Source organism: Octopus sinensis, linkage group LG21, assembly GCF_006345805.1.
Source record: "Octopus sinensis linkage group LG21, ASM634580v1, whole genome shotgun sequence".
Classification (NCBI taxonomy): domain Eukaryota; kingdom Metazoa; phylum Mollusca; class Cephalopoda; order Octopoda; family Octopodidae; genus Octopus; species Octopus sinensis.
In genome coordinates, this window is record NC_043017.1 from 18,729,441 (window position 1) to 18,748,734 (window position 19,294).

General features: G+C 35.6%; 2 protein-coding genes across 4 annotated transcripts in view; one reads left to right on the forward strand and one right to left on the reverse strand.

The window, feature by feature from the left end:
- The window catches only part of LOC115222990 (zinc finger protein 91-like), a 37,837-nt gene that overhangs the window by 3,176 nt on the left and 15,367 nt on the right, over window positions 1–19,294 (forward strand). The window lies entirely within an intron of this gene.
- Window positions 11,914–14,628, reverse strand: LOC115223045 (zinc finger protein 98-like). Of its 2 annotated transcripts, XM_036511794.1 has the most exons (2): window positions 13,912–14,628; window positions 11,914–13,827 (listed from the first exon to the last, which is right to left on the reverse strand). In XM_036511794.1, the coding sequence occupies exons 1-2, from the start codon at window positions 14,078–14,080 to the stop codon at window positions 12,881–12,883; spliced, it is 1,116 nt and encodes a 371-aa protein (XP_036367687.1). In that variant the 5' UTR covers window positions 14,081–14,628; the 3' UTR covers window positions 11,914–12,880. The 2 variants fall into 2 exon arrangements, with proteins under 2 accessions (XP_036367687.1, XP_029649343.1); XM_029793483.2 differs by having other exon boundaries at window positions 11,914–14,212.

The following is a 19,294-nucleotide window of genomic DNA, read 5'->3' on the forward strand; positions in this document are numbered from 1 at the left end:
TTCATACAGGAGACAAACGATACCAGTGTGATGTCTGTAACAAGTTGTTCACTCAAAAATGTAACTTAACTACTCACAAACGGATTCATTACAAGAGAGAATCTACATCCCTGTGAAATCTGATAAATCGTTCTCTCAGACTTCTCTGTTCATGAGACACAAACATATTCTTGCAGTAGGGAACTGTGATGTCTATTATATTTCAGTCTCTGAAAAAAAGTTGCTTAACTAAATATGTATTTATTCAAACAGAACACTAACTGTATCGATTTTAAAATTCACCTTGTAAATACAATTATACGTGTACAATTAAAATTGTATTCCAATTAATTAGTTCTTTGTTGTTATAATTGTAATGTCCAACTCATGCCAGCATGGAAAAACGGACGTTAAACGATGATAATGAAATATCGATTGTTTACTTTGTTATAATTTAGTGATTTTTGTCAATATTGGAAAATATCAATATTGAAAGTGGGATGCACAGCAGCTGGTGTGTGTCGTCAGACAGCAGCAGAAGCATGCAGAAGTCAGCCGCCGCTCCGTTGGTGGGCACAAATGCTCACACACCAATCCACAGAGCGAACACCAAGTGATGGTGGTGGTGGCCATAGAAGAAGAAAGAGCGGACGATGTGTTAGCAGCGGGCATGAGGAGACAGAGTACTTTTACGGGTGGTACTCTTTTCTTCCCCATCTTCCTTTCAACGTTGCTCTGCTCTGTTATATGTCCCCGCTGTGCTTCGAGCACGTGGTGGTGATCATCGAAAGTCGAATGCAAAGCAGCACAAAGATGACAGTCTGGTATGGTGGGAGTCAGAGAATTGAGCGATGCACTCGTCGGGCAGGAAGTGGGCCATTTCAAAAAGCTTGCTGGGCAATAAGATCACAATGACAGCACAAAAAGCTAAAAAACAATTGCATTAATAACATCACTCAGAGTTCTGTATGGCGTTTTCTTTTATTTGAAATCTTGCTTTCATTTTGATGCACAGACCTAATTCATCAGACAGAAATTCAGGAAAAATCCTTTTTTTTAAATTTTGTTTTCAATTCGTCTTATGATTTATTTGTACTGGCGGAAAAATCATTCACATTTTTATAGAAAAGATTTATTGATGAGGTCCTATAAGTTAAATAGTTCCATCCAGTCTGTTCCGAATAAATTTGGCTTTTAAGGTTTTTCCATGAAATGTAAGGTCATTTAATAATTTTCCCTTAAAATGTTTATTTCCTGTTGATGACTGGCATCCGTGCTAGTGGAGTGTTAAGAGCATGATCATTGCCAGAATGGCTAACTGGCTTCCGTGCTGGTGGCATATAAAAAGCACCATTCAAGCGTGATCGTTACCAGCGTTGCCTTACTGGCACTTGTGCTGGTGGCACGTGAAAAAACATTCAAATGAGGTCGTTGCCAGTGCCGCTGAACTGGCTCCTGTGCAGGTGGCACGTAAAAAAGACCATTTGAGCGTGGCCATTGCCAGTACCGCCTGACTGCCTTTCGTGCTGTTGGCACGTAAAAGCACCCACTACACTCTCAAAGTGGTTGGCGTTAGGAAGGGCATCCAGCTGTAGAAACTCTGCCAGATCAAGACTGGAGCTTGGTGCAGCCATCTGGTTCGCCAGTCCTCAGTCAAATCATCCAACCCATGCTAGCATGGAAAGCGGACGTTAAACAATGATGATGAGCAATTTTCGAAGTTTCTTTTAATCTATGTCTCCCAAAATTTTTCCATGTATCCGTGTTAATTATCAAGATATCACTGCCATTATCCAATTGTAACTTTACGTTTGTGTTATCAATTTTTTCAAACACAAATTTCCTTTGAGGCTCATTCGTATTTCTTGTCACCAATAGCCTGTTTACATGATTTTTTGTCAAACACATTTTAGGTTTTGTTTTACAGTGTGATTTTTTTTTACCTATCTTATCACACTTGAAGCATTTTATATTTTTAAATGGACAGTTACTTTTAAAATGTAGACCACCGCACCCATAATATGGATTCGTTCTTGACATTTTTTCTCATCCATTGTCAACGTGCAGTTTTATCTGCATCTCATCTTAGATTTACAATCCTATGACATACTTCTGCTACTGCCTGCAGAGTTAAATTTTGGTTCTGTGCTAATTTTGTTCATATCCAGGAACATACATCTGCAACTTTGCTTACAGTAAGCCCTTGAACAAAAATTAGACATTTGAACATGTCTGAGATTAATTCATGAAATTTGAATTTTTCACTCTCTGTTAACAACTCCAGCATACGTGACAAAATCTTCATCTTTTTTTACCAAATTTACACATTGGCAGCAAGTATTGATGAGGACACTGAAAATTTTCGATAAAATATTTTCATCGAAACAAATCTCAATTGGTTTCTTTGGTAGAATATAGTTACTATATTTCTTGTGTTCAGCAGGGGATAACTTTCTTAAAAGTAGTTATACTTTTTTCTTCATCTGACCAATTTTTACATTCTTGTTTGAAGATTTCTTCATCTCTTTGAAAATATGCAGAGAAGGTAATCCCTTCTTCTGGTTTATAACTGAATTTGCTACGCTGTCTGGCGAATAAGAACCTGCAGTATTTTCAGACTTCTTCAACAGTAATTCCAGCAACTGTTGGTTTTTGTTGTTGCTGTAACTGCACCATGGAGGCCAATAGGTCACCCATGTTAAAACAATTTTTTCTTTGGTTTCGTACCAAAAAAAAAAAAAAAATTGTAAACATCCAACACAAACTTCAAACAACTCATTGCCACTTTTATATCCTGGTGTTGAATAAATAATTTAATGAAGCAGGAGGAAAGAAATATTTACATGATGCAATACGATTACTATTACACAAGACTCAATACTCTCAATCAATTGCTCACCATTCTTTATTTTATAGCAATGAGTCAGTCCACTTTTAGTCACTTGGGAGTGGTCTGAATCCTTCCACAATAAAAGACTTAAATGAAGAACTAAGGACCAACAGCTTTTCTTATTTTGTTCATGGAATGGAACACTAGCACACACCACAACATATGACAGAAGGGGATCCCCATAAACTGGTTACAATATAAACAAAACTGAAAACATAATAAAATAAAATACACAGATAAATAAACAAATGGAAGTAAATAACTATATACATTTTTTATTATTTAAAAAAATTTTTATTTTTATCATTATTATTATTGTTATACATACATAATAATAATAATAATAATAAGTGGGTGTAACCACATGAACAAAATAAGAATAAACAAAAACTACACGAACGTATATAAATAGGAGAAACAAATATTACAGGCATTTCCCACACACACTAACTAAACAAACACGCACATCGAGATATACGCATGCGCAAATGAAGACACATACACTAGAAATACAAAATGGTTGATAGTTAGTAAGGAGAGACACACAAATAAGAAAGAAGAAAGCAAAGGACCACTGATGCAGTCACAGGAGTGTGACAAAAGAACTCTGGCCGAAATAAGATTAAGATTAATGTAAAAAATAAATAACGCTGAAGCAAAGTAACATCAAATATATAGTGCGTGTGTTTTTATTGGCTAAACTGGCAAAATGACCATTCCTAAATACAACAATATCTGTTTCAACACACGACTTCACATCAAAAATCTTGCAAAACAAATATATATATATATATGTATGTATATATCCAGATTTTAAAGAACTCAGTTTCTTTAGTTGATGATTTAATGATGACATTCGATAAGGCTTTTATTAAAATGTTGAAATAGCAAAGATCTCATATGAAAACAGTTCCTTTCGCTTTGTTTGTTCAACACAATGTACATCACAGATTGGCAGTGAAGTTAATATCAATAAAGATTATGAATGGTTGAAATATAGATTTCCAAACAATTTTTTATCTTTACACAGACACAGAAAATGGCAGTGAATATTAACAAAAATTTGATTTATTTGATAATAAAAAAAAAATGAAATTTATTAAAGATTTAAAAAGTAAAAATGGCACAGAGCCTAGTCTCTGATTCTTGAAAATGTCCCTATGAAAACACTTCATCACACTTCAACAAATCACTTCAACATCTCTTGTGTGGTATACCATACACCTGTGCAGGCAACATTGATTTGATGGAAGGAGTGAACTAGTGTGCAGCTTATCAATTCTCAGTCAGACCATCCAACCCATACCAGCATGGAAAGCGGATGTTAAATGATGATGATGACGATTGCAGAAATGTCTTCCTCAGACTATAACAGACCATCATTAATCATCATCTTACCTCACCAATGTAAGATATAACAGGGATTATATAAAATACAGTGGTAAGATGTTATCACACTGTTACATCCTCTCTACTGCAATGAAGTATAATAAATTGGGTGGGGGTGGGGTTTCCATCGCATACAATGGGTTAGATCAGTGGTTCTCACCTGGGGTCCCTATGAAATTTTATTGCTGAAATTTATGTGCAATAAAATTGGTTGCATTTCTACCCAAAATCTTTTAGTTTTTCTTACACAATTCCTAATAATATTTAATTATAAAAATGTTACAGGATTGTTTAAAACACCAACAGGTGAAAAAGGGTTGGGAAATACTAATTAGATAGATGCAGTAATTACATCACAAGAGCACACACACTGTTGAAATCTTTGTTCAAATTAATGTTTTTCCTCTTGCTCATTCTGTACCTTTGGTAATTTTATGAATTTTTGTAAGGTATCAATTTTCATAAAATTACTAAATTTACAAAGAAAGAAAATCCAAATTGAATGACAAAATTTAACAACCTGTTGGATTGTATTTACTGAAACCCAAACTGTGAAACAGTTATTGTTGTGTATGAGCAGCTACATGTTTGGTTAAGGAACCTTTCTGTGAGAATGATTTACCACAAATACTGCATTGATGTGGCTTCTCTCCTGTATGAATAAATTTATGTTTAGTTAAAGTATCATTTCTTGAGAATGATTTACCACATATATCACAGGAATATGGCTTTTCCCCAGTATGAACGCGTTTATGAGTGGTTAACTGACTACTTACAGTGAACGCTCTGCCACACACAACACAACAATATGGCTTCTCTCCTGTATGAATACGTTTGTGTTTAGAGAAGGCACTATTTCCAGAGAATGATTTACCACAAATATCACAGGTATATGGCTTCTCTCCTGTATGAATGCGTTTGTGAGTGGTTAGTTGGCTACTAACAGAAAATGATTTACCACAGATATCACAGTGATATGGTTTCTCTCCAGTATGAATACGCTTATGAGAAATTAATTCACCACTCTGACAAAATGATTTACCACACACATCACAGTGATATGGCTTCTCTCCTGTATGAGTACGTTTATGAGTTGTTAAATCGCCAATTCCAGAAAATAATTTACTACAGATATCACAATGATATGGCTTCTCTCCTGTATGAATACGTTTATGCTTAGTCAGGTCACCGTTCTGAGAGAATGATTTATTACAGATATCACAGTGATATGGCTTCTCTCCCGTATGAATACGTTTATGTTTAGTTAAGTCTCCTTGTTGAGAGAATGATTTACCACAGACATCACAGTGATAAGGTTTCTCTCCTGTATGAACACGTTTGTGATTGGTTAATTGACAATTTACAGAGAATGATTTACCACAGATATCACAACGATATGGCTTCTCTCCAGTATGGATACGTTTGTGAATGGTTATATCACCACTCCCAGAGAACGACTTTCCACAGATATCACAGTGATATGGCTTCTCACCTGTATGAATACGTTTATGTTTAGTTAAAGCGCCACTTCTAGAGAATGATTTACCACAGATATCACAGTGATATGGCTTCTCACCTGTATGAACAGATCTATGTTTAGTTAAATAACTAAGTACAGAAAATGATTTGCCACAGATATTACAGTAATGCGATTTCTTTCCTGTGTGAATGAGTTTGTGAGTAGATAATTGACTACTTCCAGAGAATGATTTACCACAGGCATCACAGTGATATGGCTTCTCTCCTGTATGAATACGCATGTGTAAATTTAAGGCACTCTTTTCAGAGAATGATTTGCCACAGATATCACAGTGATATGGTTTCTCTCCAGTATGAATACGTTTATGAGAAATTAAATAACTACTTCTATAAAATGATTTACCACAAATGTCACAGCGATATGGTACTTCTCCCGTATGAAGACGTTGGTGAGTTGTTAAGTTACCTTTTTGAGCAAATGTCTTCTTACAGATGTCACACTTGTACAATGCTTTCCCTCTCTCTTTCTTTTTATTATTAGGGAAACCAATCCTGTTAGATTGTTTTTCACAATTATCCTTGTTCTCATGTATTTCACCTTCCATAATTTTTCATCTTTCACCACAATATAGTGATGAATTTCTTTCTTTTTCTTAGTTACAATCTCTTATTCCAAACTAATATTTCTATGTTTCCATAAACTGTTTCTTTGAGGTCCGAAAATGCTGCAAACTCCTTTGCAACTAACATTTAATTCCAAACAGTGAGTTAGAGAAATTGTGCATAAATTTATACAAACAGATTTATATCTCTTCTGTATAACATCTTCCTTCAGTCTTGAACAAATGATTAATATTGATGTGTTTCAAGTAAAAAATTTCCCTCTTTGTCAAGGTCATCAGATCTTCTGAAATAAAAGAGAAACTGACTAAAATATCAACCATAGTAAAATAAATAAATAAATAAATAAATTTCAAACCCTAAAAGTTAAACAACTTGCACATACACACAGTCAGTTTTCGATTCTGGATCAAAGAACATCATGTAATTAGGTATTTTTAGAAAATTTTTGTGAATTTGTGTTCTACAAACTCTATCTTGTACACCTTAACCTTTATTGATCACACTGGCACTGGAAGACTTGCAATGGTCATTGCAAGTGCATCCATGAGAGTGTGTAAGAAGACATTTACTAACAGAAAAAAAGCTGCAATGCCCAAGCAATTTGGGGGTCTTGGTCTTCCTAAGTATTCATCCTCTCTCTCCCTTGTTTCCTTTCCTCCATTCACGCCTGCCCCACCCTGGTGAGCAACATCCTCTCTGACCAGTTCCAACAGGGAGTTGGATCAAGCTCTCCAATACTGGAGTGAATTGGGTTTGTCTGCTCTAGAGAAGGTGGAGGACTGTTGGAGTCAGAATGCTTGGGACAACATAATTTTGAAGGCCACCTTTGACTCCTTCTTCATCCAGTCGGACCAGTTTTTGGACAGCTTACAGTCTGTTAGTGCCAAATACTCAGGTGACTGGATTGATGCCATCCTTGTGGCTAATGTTGGTGGCTTCTTCTGCTTGGACAAACTTCATGTTTTCATTGCTCTCAGAGTGAGAGCTGATGTCTGCATGGGTTTGAGCTGCCGTTGTGGCAAGTTCTTTGACTCAACAGGCCTCCACGGTATTTCCTTCCACCTGAATGCTGATTGCTTCGCGTGTCATATGAAGTTAAACCTTATACTCAAGAAGAGCTTGGTCTGGGCAAACATTCCCAACGCCCCCACCCATCTTGAAATAATCTGGGTTGTCCAGATGTGATATGAAAAACCCTACCGGCCTCACCCTGCGCCCCTGATCAAGAGGCAGATACCTTGTCTGGGATGTCACAATACAAAAGGAAGACTTGCCGAGAAGTTTCCCTGGGCCCCCAAATTTTCAACCTAAGGTGGTGATTTTTTTTCTCCCCATTATTCACTATTTTTCCACTTGTGAGAGTTTTACCGTACTACATCAAAATATTTCATCTGAATTTAGCGATGTTGGTAAAAATTTTGAATATTTTTAGTCACTGATTTTAGATTCTGTGATCTGGAAAATATCGATCTCTAAACAACATCAAAATCACTTTAAATCAGCGATGTTGAGCAAAACTTGTCACGTTTATATTTTAGAAATAAAGGTTAAAGTTGAGACTAAACAATTTATTCAATTGACTTTAAGAAATACAAACTTCCTCTTTGAGTTGAAGTTAAGATATGGGGGAATAACGATAACTGAAACTGAGTGTGGTAAGGAAAACAGTGGAAGTATTAAGACAACAAAACTCACTATATTACATGCAACAAGCGTATGGGATTATGACAACATCGTTACTTTAGTAAAATTTCTTCTTTTCTTCACTTACGTTCATTTATCTTACAACTGAACACACCAAAACAAACAGATGTAGAAGGAAAATGACATGATCTATAATGTAAGACATAGTTTCTATTAAGAATACTTACATATTAATATAGAGCCAGTGACGAAGATGTCACATGTCAGAGCGAACAATGACAGCTTCAACACAACGTCTACATTTACAACAACCGACAGCAAAGTATTCACTTCAGGACATCGAAATGCGGCATTTGTAATGAAAGCAACAATAATGGGGGATGTACAAAAATATTCTCGGCAATCTTGAACTACCGAAACGAATAGGTAAACACTACCCAGATGGTTATTATTGTTATAGATCATAGTATCGTTCAATGGCATTGATTATTTAACTTGTGGCACTGTTTCACCAATGAAAGAAAAAGAAAATGAAACTGAAAATGAGTAAAAAAATTTTTTTTTAAATAAAGAGAAAGAAAGAAAGAAAAGAAACTAAAAATACATTTAGCTTGCCAGAGAAAACAGTAAATGCTTATTTTCGTTTCCGATAACTTATGGACAGAAAAATCGTAATAAATGTAAACCTCTTTTATAATACGTGCATATGTAAAAGTTATTACGACGTAAACAAAAACATCTGAATATTTAGGGAAATAAATTTATGAACAGGTTATATTTATTACTATGCTGCCTAAAAGATTGCATGATGCTACTGAGAAATGAAATCAAGTCTGTAATAATAACATTTTCAGGATAACCAAGTTGATTTTTGTATATCCCCTGCTTCATTTTTTTTTTTTCAGTCCTGCGCCATAAGCGAGAAATTATACAACTTACTAAAGTTACGTAGTTAATAAAACACTTTTTCTTTTTACAAAAACGAAATAAATAAACAGTAACAGATATCTAAGTTTTGCAACTGTTTGTGTAGTGTGATGGAGGAAAAGGACAACAGAAAAATAAGCAAACGGGAGAAAGAAATACAAAAGGCCTTACCTGTTGGCCTCGGCATAATGAGCAATCATTCTCAAGAAATAAACACGTCTTTGCTCGAACTGACCACACGTGCTTCCTGCCCATGCATGCCCCGTGACTGTACCACAACCCCCTGCAGTCTTCACATCCGTCTACCTCATCTGCAATCCCCTCCACCAACACCACATAGCTCATCACAGCCCAAAACATCACAGTTTGCAAACCAGTCCCTCTATTTAGATTACAGTATGCTTGGTATCAGAGGAGCCAGTAGGCTGAAGGCCATCAGGTTGGTTGTGGAGACAGTAGGAGTTGCATCAAAGTGGCTGTGGACTAGGAGGGGCGAACCCTGAAAGAGGCAATGCTATGAGGGCTAGTGTTAACTGGACACAAGCTTGGTGACGCTCAGGTGGGTCACCTGGATGAGGGTGTCTGATGTTGAAAGACTCAAAACGCTTAACAACTCCAAGAAATATCAGTGATGATGTGTCCAGGTGCATCACAGGAGGATTTATGGAAAACCTATATATATTTTACAGATAAGAAAGTAATTTCGAACACAGTACAGACGTGAAAACAGCAGAAAGATTGCGTATTTTGCCCCAATAAGACGGGAAAAGTTCTCAGCAGATGGCTACGGGACTCCCCAGATACTGACTTCCGTACTCTATCATTAGACTAAACAACCATACTCACAACAGTTTCCATCAAATTAAATATAAATAATAATAGCTTTTGGAATGCAACAACATTTTGTAAACAGACTTTGGAAGCGTCGTATGTGTTTCGTATTTTTCAGAGAAGGTAAATTTCGAATGCAGTATAGCCATGAACACGGCAGAAAGTTTGGGTATTCTTTCATTCATAAATACATACATAGAGGGAGAAAAGGAAAATGGAGATTCATCATCATCATCATTGTTTAATGTCCATTTTCCATGCTGGCATGGGTTGGACGGTTTGACTAAGGTCTGGGAAGCCAGCAGCTGAACCAGACTCCAGTCTGATCTGGCAATGTTTCTACATACCTTCTTAATGCCAAGCACTCTGAGAGTGTAGTGGGTGCGTTTTATGTGCCACCGGCACAGGAGCCAGTCAGGGGGCACAGGCATTGTGGAGTGAATAAATGTCTATCAAAAACAAATTAATCATTATGCTTTACAGCTGTTTCAATTAATACTCAGTGGATTGAATATTAAATTCACAAGCCCTGAGCAGACTATCTTCAGAGGAAAAAAACATACCCTTAGATGTTTTATATGCGTGATTATGGATTCATTATAACAGTCTGCTATAATGAATCCATAAATACACATATAAAACATCTAAAGGTATGTTTTTTTTCCCTCTGAAGATATTATGCTCTGGGCTTATGAATTTAATATTCAATCCACTGAGTAAGGCATAATGATTAATTTATTGTTGCTAATAAACATTTATTAACTTCACAATCTCCATTTCCTTCTTTAATTTAAGGCACAGGAGTGCCTATATAGTTCTGGGTTCAGTCCCGCTGCGTGGCACCTTGAGCAAGTGTCTTCTACTATAGCCTCGGGAAGACCAAAGCCTTGTGAGTGGATTTAGTAGACGAAAACTGAAAGAAGCCCTTGTGTATATATACATATATATGTGTGTGTGTATCCCCTACATCACTTGATAACCGATGTTGGTGTGTTTACATCCCTAACTTAGCAGTTCAGCAAAATAGACTGATAGAATAAGTACTATGTTTACAAAGAATAAGTCCCGGGGGTCGTTTTGCTCAACTAAAGGTGGTGCTCCAGCATGGCTACAGTCAAATGGCTGAAAAAGGTGAAGGAATAGGGTCGAAACTTAAATCCTCCTTCTTTCTTTCCTTTCCTGAGCATCCAATAACACTATACTTGATCCATGTCCTCGCGTTGTTGTATTTTTTCTTTGTTCATGTTTGGATTAACTATATATATATATATATACACACATGCAAGCATGCGCATGTACTCAGAACAAATTATAGGTAAGTTCACCATCAATTCACTGTGAAGAATGCTCACAGCGAGGAAAGTTTACCAAGAAAATATATCCGTATTATCTCACCAATAATAGCTAAGAAGTATTTTATTGAAAAAAAAAAAAAGTGAATTGATGATGTTGAACTTTCTCCTGCAGTGAATTGATGACAGTGAACTTACCAGACATCAAAATCCTGAATTCTGAAAAGCCCAACGATTGCTATTTCAAACTGCCATCAGGCATTTATTTCTCTCCCAGTGTAACATTAATTTAAACACTTCCACTCCTCATAATTTCAATTCCAACATTTACCATTTGGTCATCACATTTACATTTTCATGACTTTCTTCTCCAAAACCTTGACTTGACCAGTTTGTAGCTTCTATACAGAGTAATACTCTCTCACTTTCTCTTTTTTTCTAATTAGAGTAGCCATGTATCTCCTCCCCATCAGAATCCCTGTTTCTATCATACTTTAACCTCTTGTCCATTCTACTTCCATCTCACTTGAAGCACTTTGTCTTGCAAGTTGCTTGATGACCTCACCAGTGATGGTGCCATGTAAAAAGCACCCAGTTCACTATGTAAAATGATTGGCATTAGGAAGGATATCCAGGTGTGGAAACCATGCCAAAGCAGAGAGCAGAGCTTGGCACAATCCTCTGGTTCATCAGCTCCTGTCAAACTGTCCAACCCATGGTAGTCTAGCCATGGGTTTCTTTTACAACTGTACATAGTGTGTAGTTGCCACAACTAAACATTAACACTGTTACATTTGTATAGAATAACGAAAGAGCCTTTCATAAACTTCACAAGTAATTTGATGCAATTCAGAACAGGTAGGTGACAATTTATTCTCCATTATAAAATACAATGATTGCGATACATGAAATAAAATAACATAACAGGTTACAACAAAGATGTGTGAGAGAACTTCGTGGTTAGACTGGACTGATCTGGTGGACAAAGTCAATGTAGTGTTTGGTGGTGTGTAGAGGCAACTGTGGTTTTCATACAGCAACAATGTAAGCAGGCGTCTGGTGGAGTGAAAGCAGAGACTGGCTGGTGTCAGATACACTGTTGCTGGAGATGAGTTGCGTGTGGTCAGTGGTACATGCCAATGGCATAGAGCAGTTGAAAACTGTCTTTTTTATAGAGATCAGTAGTCTCCCAGAGTTGGTGATTAATTTCCTGCATAAGGAAAAATAAACTGTTGTGCCAACATGTTTGAATGGCTGGAAACCGACCAATACAAATAACAGGTTCATTTAATCATGAGGTCATGTGAATTATTTTGGAAGTTATGATAAACTTTTCTTAATGTCCCAAAGGGGGATTGTGCAAAAAAAAGATTTCTCCTTCTCTATTCAATTGCAATAATAAACATTTAAGTTTTTTGAAACTATAGTATCAAATGCAAATGTGTATGAAATATCAATGAATGATAAAGATGGGAAATGCAAAAAAAAAACACTTTTCAAAACAGTCAATATTTTTGTAGTTCAAAAATTGTGATTTATGGCATAAAATATCCTCTCGAATTAGCCAAAGCTAATAATGACGAACTATTAAATATTGTTAAACACACCTCTGCAAATGCAATGTACGTAAGTAATTCACTTTAAATACAACGAACAACTAGTGGTGAGACTCTTTTTAGCAGATCCCCAAATGGGGCTCATGGCAGGCAATGGGTTAAGTAACTTTTTTCAGAGACTGATTTACAATTGACATCACAGTTCCCTACTGCAAGAATATGTTTGTGTGTCACGAACAGAAAAGTCTTAAAGAATAATTTATCAGATTTCACAGGGATGTAGATTCTCTCTTGTAATGAATCCGTTTGTGAGTAGTTAAGTTACATTTTTGAGTGAACGACTTGTTACAGACATCACACTGGTATCGTTTGTCTCCTGTATGAATACGCTTATGTATATTTAAGGAACTTTTTTCAGAGAATGACTTACCACAGATATCACAGTGGTGTGGTTTCTCTCCTGTATGTGTAACTTTATGTTTGGTTAAGCTACCACTTAGAGAGAATGATTTACCACAGACTTCACAACTATATGGCTTCTCTCCAGTATGAATACGCTTGTGTGTAACTAATTGGCTATTTCCAGAGAATGACTTCCCACAGATATCACAGTGATAGGGCATTTCTCCTGTATGAATACGCTGGTGTATATTTAAGGTGCCCTTTCCAGAGAATGATTTACCACAAACATCACAGTGATACGGTTTCTCTCCAGTATGAATACGTTTATGAGAAATTAAGTAACTATTTCTACAGAATGATTTACCACAGATATCACAGAGATATGGCTCTTCTCCTGAATGGATAAGTTTGTGTGTATCCAAGTTACCTTTTTGAGAGAAAGACTTTTTACAAATATCACACTGATATGGCATTTCTCCTGTATGAATACGTTTGTGAGTAGTTAAGCTACTACTTACAGAGAAGGTTTTACCACAGATATCACAATGATATGGTTCTTCTCCTGTATGAATACGTCGATGAGTAGTTAAGCTACCACTAACAGAGAACGATTTACCACAGATATCACAATGATATGGTTCTTCTCCAGTATGAATGCGAATGTGAGTAGCTAAGCTACCTTTTTGAGAGAAAGATTTTTTGCATATATTGCAGTTATATGCTTTCTCTCCAGCATGAATACGTCTGTGAGTTGTTAAGTTACTATTTACAGTGAATGATTTACCACAAATATCACAGTGATATGGCTTCTCTCCTGTATGAATTCGCTTGTGTAAGTTTAAGCCACCCTTTTCAGAAAATGACTTACCACAGATATCACAATGATATGGTTTCTCACCTGTATGGATGCGTCTGTGAACAGTTAAGTTACATTTTTGAGAAAATGACTTGTTACAGATATCACAGTAATATATTTTTTCTTTCTCTTGTTTTTCCTCAGCAGGTAAATCAAGTCTCTTAGACTGTGGTTCACATTCAAACTTTTTCTCACATAGTTCATCTTCCATAATTTTACATCATTCACCACAAAATACAAATGGTTTTTTTAGTTTTATTTCACTTTTGGATTTGGTTTGCAAGATTCTTCATGTGATTTCTTGTGTTGAAGCATATTCTGTTATGTGTGGGGAGAAGTCTTTCTCTTTTACTGCCTTGTAATTTAACACACTCACCAGTAAAATTTCCACTTATTTCTTTTTTACTTTTCTAAAATTTTTGTTGCGTCTTGCAATCATTTCAATAATTTTAAAATTTTGCTGTTATATTTTATTCCTCACAAATGTTTCTTCTGTTATGTTTCTGTCAATTGTGATCTCTGTCAATATTTGAATATGCTGCAAACTTCTTTGCAATCCAAAGTTTAATTAAAACTTGAAATCATCCTGTACATATTTCAGAGAACGAAGTAAGGAAATTTTGAAAACTTGTCTCTGTTCAGATCAAATATTTCACAGCAATTCCTGCATAGATTTATACAAACAAGTTTATATCTCTTGTGTATAAGACTTTCCTTTCGTCTTTAAAACTTTCTACTATGCCAATGTCATCTGATATTCTGAAATAAAAAGAGAACAAGACATAAAATATACAGGATATTTAAATGAAAAGTAGACATCCAACAGTGGACATTTTATGACATTTCTCACATATATACATATCTATATTCTAATGTGGTGGTGCATTGTGCTTGTGAGTAAAACTCGTCCTTACACCTTGCCCCAGGCCACTCAGCTGTAAATGGGTAGTTCTGTGACAGACAGGTGTTCCATGTTGGGCCAATGCTGTCCAGCCCACATGGAGGCATCATTCACAAACTACTACAATGCAAGGAAGTGCACTGTAACCAGCGATGCCTGACAACGTCCAATCGTCTGGTTAATACAGTGAAATATCCTAATAGAGTAGATGAATGTGACTGCCTTTCCATAACTTCCTCTTTCATGTCAGATACTTTATTTCTTGTGATGGATGTAATTTGGCTGAAGACTTTATTTTAGTTTTCATTAATCAATGGCAGCCTGCAGACCAAGTATGGCTAGAAGATGTTGTGGAGCACAATTATACACACACACATGTATATACCTGTATTCACATGACAAATGACCGAGACCTTCGGCAATACGCTGAAATCATAGTTGTGGAGATACTGGTGTCCCGCATTGGACTCTTTTTTTATATATAATGTAAGATTAATTAGATAAAATCATATTTACAGCTGATATACCCTTGTATGTGTTGTGGAGCATAATTATACACACACATGTATATACCTGTATTCGCATGACAAATGACCGAGACCTTCAGCAATATGCCCTGCTCGAGTAGAAGACCCAACAAGCCAAGTGAAATCATAGTCGTGACAGATACTGGAGTCACGCAACCGGTACATGTGCTGGTGGCACATAAACGCACCCATTACACTCTCGGAGCGGTTACCATTAGGAAGAGTATCCAGCCGTATAAACTATGTCAAATGAGACTGGAGTTTGATGCAGCCCTGGTCAAATCGTCCAACTCATGCCAGGTTGGACAGCGGACTTCAAATGATGACGATAATGATATATCATCATCATTTAACGTCCGTATTCCATGCTGGCATGGGCTGGATGATTTGACAGGATCTGATGCCATGTACACAAATACGATAAGCTCAAGAGGTGCAAGCGCCGGTCCTTAGTCCCTTCTTGTTTATGATTGTTTTTATGTGCCATAAGAGAGGGGTTTAAGACAGGCTGTCTATGGGAACTCCAGTTCAGTATAGACCAATTACCCTGAAACTCTCCCGAGTTTCAGGGTAATTTTTGCATCTCCAGTGACACAAGTAGGGTGTCACTGGAGATGCAAACATTATTGAAATTAAAACATTTCAGAAAAACAGGAAGAGATACGACATATTTTCCAGGAAATGGGAAGTCTATAAAACCATATATTACATATGTGACAGCCTACCATATGAAGGATTAAGACAACATCGTTACTTTAGTAAAATTTCTTGGCGATCTTACGGTACACGAAGATGTCACGATAGGTTCAAGTTATCACAACTAAGACTGGACAACGACAGCTTTGACACAACTTCTATATTTTACAATAATCGTCGGCGACCTTTTTCACTCTGGGACATCGAAGTGCGAACATTTAAAATTAAACTACAATAGGCATTGTACAAAAATAGACCCGGCAATCCTCAACTATACGAAACGAATACATTAACGCTTGAGAGAAGCTTATTATTACAGATTACTGCTTTCTCCTCTGAACACAATCGTTTATTTAAATTATGGAAATATTTCACCAGCGAGAAAACTAAAGCTAAGAATGTTTCAAAAATAAATAAAGGTGTCTGTCTATCCAGTCAAAATGGAATTCTTGTTTTCACTCCACCACAGTATTATTTAGATAACTTAACAAGGTAGAATCGCAGTAAACAAGACATTTTACAAAAATAAGGGATAAAAAGAATACATATATTTCACAATAAGTAGAAATATTATTCGAAATTTTACGGAAATCCATAAATTACATTCACACGCACTTTTGTTGATCTTTGATTTTCTTAAATATTGGACAGAGGGTTTCCTGACTGTGAAAGGGGGAAATGCAAAAATGAACGTAGGTTACCCAACTGAAACGAAACGAATACGGAATGCTAAGAAGTGACTTATTAAATGTCATTTTTATAGATTTGCCTTTATAATTCCGTACGTAAACATAACAGTGACAGGATGCTGTCTCAGTTTTAGATTTTATTTCCTCGCTATATATGCGTTTTCCAAGTGAACGTCGTCGGCACTTATTAAATTTATTGTATGTTGTTTCCAAATTGTTGTTAATTATAAATCATCCAGACGTTACTTTTCTCTCCTTGTATAACACATGCTTTTAAATTGAGTATATTTTCCCTCAAATTGGTAATTCAATGAATTTCGTTTCAGTATTTCACTTAAGCCATGAAGTTTTTATATATTCTCTATTTTTCTTTTTATCTTTTTTAGCAATTAAAACTGCAATGCCGGCCATTTACCATTTGTGTTGCTTCTAATTATTCCATGTTGGTTCTTTCTACTTTACTAAGAACAAAACAGATTTAAATATCATCCCCATAGAGGTACATTATCTTGATGCAGTTGAAGTGGAAGGTTTCCTTGCTGCTGATGAAGACGATAAAGAATTATCAAGTCTGAAGATAAACTATATAAAGCAGATCGGGATATATTTAAAGAACTATCCTGAAACTAAAGTGAGAGTTAGTTGTTATGACATCTTTGTCATTGCCTCTCTTGTAACATGTAAGTATTATTAATAGAAACAACATCTACATTGCATAGGTCGTGTCCTCTTTCTACTACATCTGTTTGTTTTGATGTGTTCAAAGATAAAGGAAAGAAAGTGAAGAAATTTTCCTTTAAGTAACGATGTTGTCTTAATCCCCATACGGGTCGGCTGTCACATATGTAATAGAAGTGAGTTGAAAAACTTGCTTTAACTGACGTTAACGATTGTTCTCTTAATACTTTCACTGTTTGCCTTTGCACACTCAATTTCAATAATCTTTATTCCTCCATATCTTAATATTAACACAAAGAAAAAGTTTCTATTTCTTAAGGTCACTTCTGTACATTATTTAGTCACCATTTACCTTTATTTCTAGCACCTAAACTTGACAAACTTTTGTCCAACATCGCTGATTTCAAGTGATTTTGGTATTGATAGTCAGAGATCGATATTCTCCACTCCATCACAGAATCAGAAATCAACGATTTAAAATATTTAAACATTAACAAAACAGGCACTACCACTGCATCTGATAGATTCGTTTTTCGTTTGAGAATTTATAATTTCATTTTTTTAACAATTCTTCTTGCTTCACTTCCCGCCCAAATTTAATATCTACTTAACTTCTGTGCTCGCTCCTTTTGTAAGAAATAGCAGCCAAGACTCTTCGCAGTATTATTTCGATATGTAGCATTGTTTAAACTTTAAATTTTATCGTTTTGTTTATGTCTATCCTATGTCCGCTGGATGCAAAATAGGACATCCGCTGTATGGATGACGTTTATTGACATAGAAACATATTCCCTCTTGTTTCGCGAATATCAAATTATTTTCATTGGGGAAATACCGATTCGGGAGCATATTTCATTCTTGATATTATTTCCATTTATCATTTAGAGTAGGTCGCTGTAATCAACAAAATCTTTAATCAAATCACAGCCATCAGAAAGAATCTATTTAACATGAAAGATAAAGTAAAGAATAAGTTCTCATATTTATCTCTCTATATATAAACGGCAGTTTGTCTGTGTGTGTTTCTGTGTGTCTGTTTGGTTGTACCCTCACTCTGACCACGGCTTTCAACCGATTCTGATGAAACTTGACACACACATAGCCCAATGTCATAATTCAAAACTAACGCAGCGAAAATTTTGAAAAGTTCCCCTAGTTCTGAAAAAAATCGATAAACTCGACATGGGGTCGACAATCAGAAACACAAACCACAGACCGTCTAGGGGACGCAACTCTACCTTTTTAACTCTCAAAAAAAATTTACCATCATTTTTTTCCCATTATTTGGCTATAACTATCTAAAAATGCTTTATAGTTATTTCCCTTACAAACCCGAGTAACGCCGGGCGATACTGCTAGTCTATTAATATATTTGTACCATTTAGTTTTGATATTGGCTATATTGAACGAATCCAATTCATGTAAAAGTTTATATCTGCTGTTTATCAATATAAAAGAAATGTTAAATGTCCACTGTTGAATGTCTTCCGTTGAAGTGTCTTTTATATTTAATGTTGTTCTGTTTCATTTTAGATTATCAGATGACATTGGCATGAAAGAATTATTTACCTGAGATCCATCAATATTTATCATCTTAAAGACAAATGGAAGTCGTCATACAGAACATGTAAACCTCATTGTGTAAAATCTATGGTAGAATTACTGGGAAATATTTGTTCTCAACTGAAATTAATAACAGCCTATTTTGCAGTCTGGAATGAACTTATGATGATTTTGTATTTTAATTGAACATCTTCAAAAATTGACAAAGATTTCACTAACTAAAGGATTTGTTTAAAATAAATTATAACCTCGAAAGAGACACGTCTGTACATTGTGGTAAGAAACGCAAAAATATGGAAAATAATATGTATGAGACAGGCATTGATTGTAAAACACAGTCTAAAAAGATTAACTTTACTCGTGATAAAAAG

What these genes read in the sequence shown, in the direction of transcription:
- LOC115223045 (XM_029793483.2), bottom strand. Translation starts at nt 14,080, where the DNA reads ATGGAAGATGAACTATGTGAGAAAAAGTTTGAATGTGAACCACAGTCT.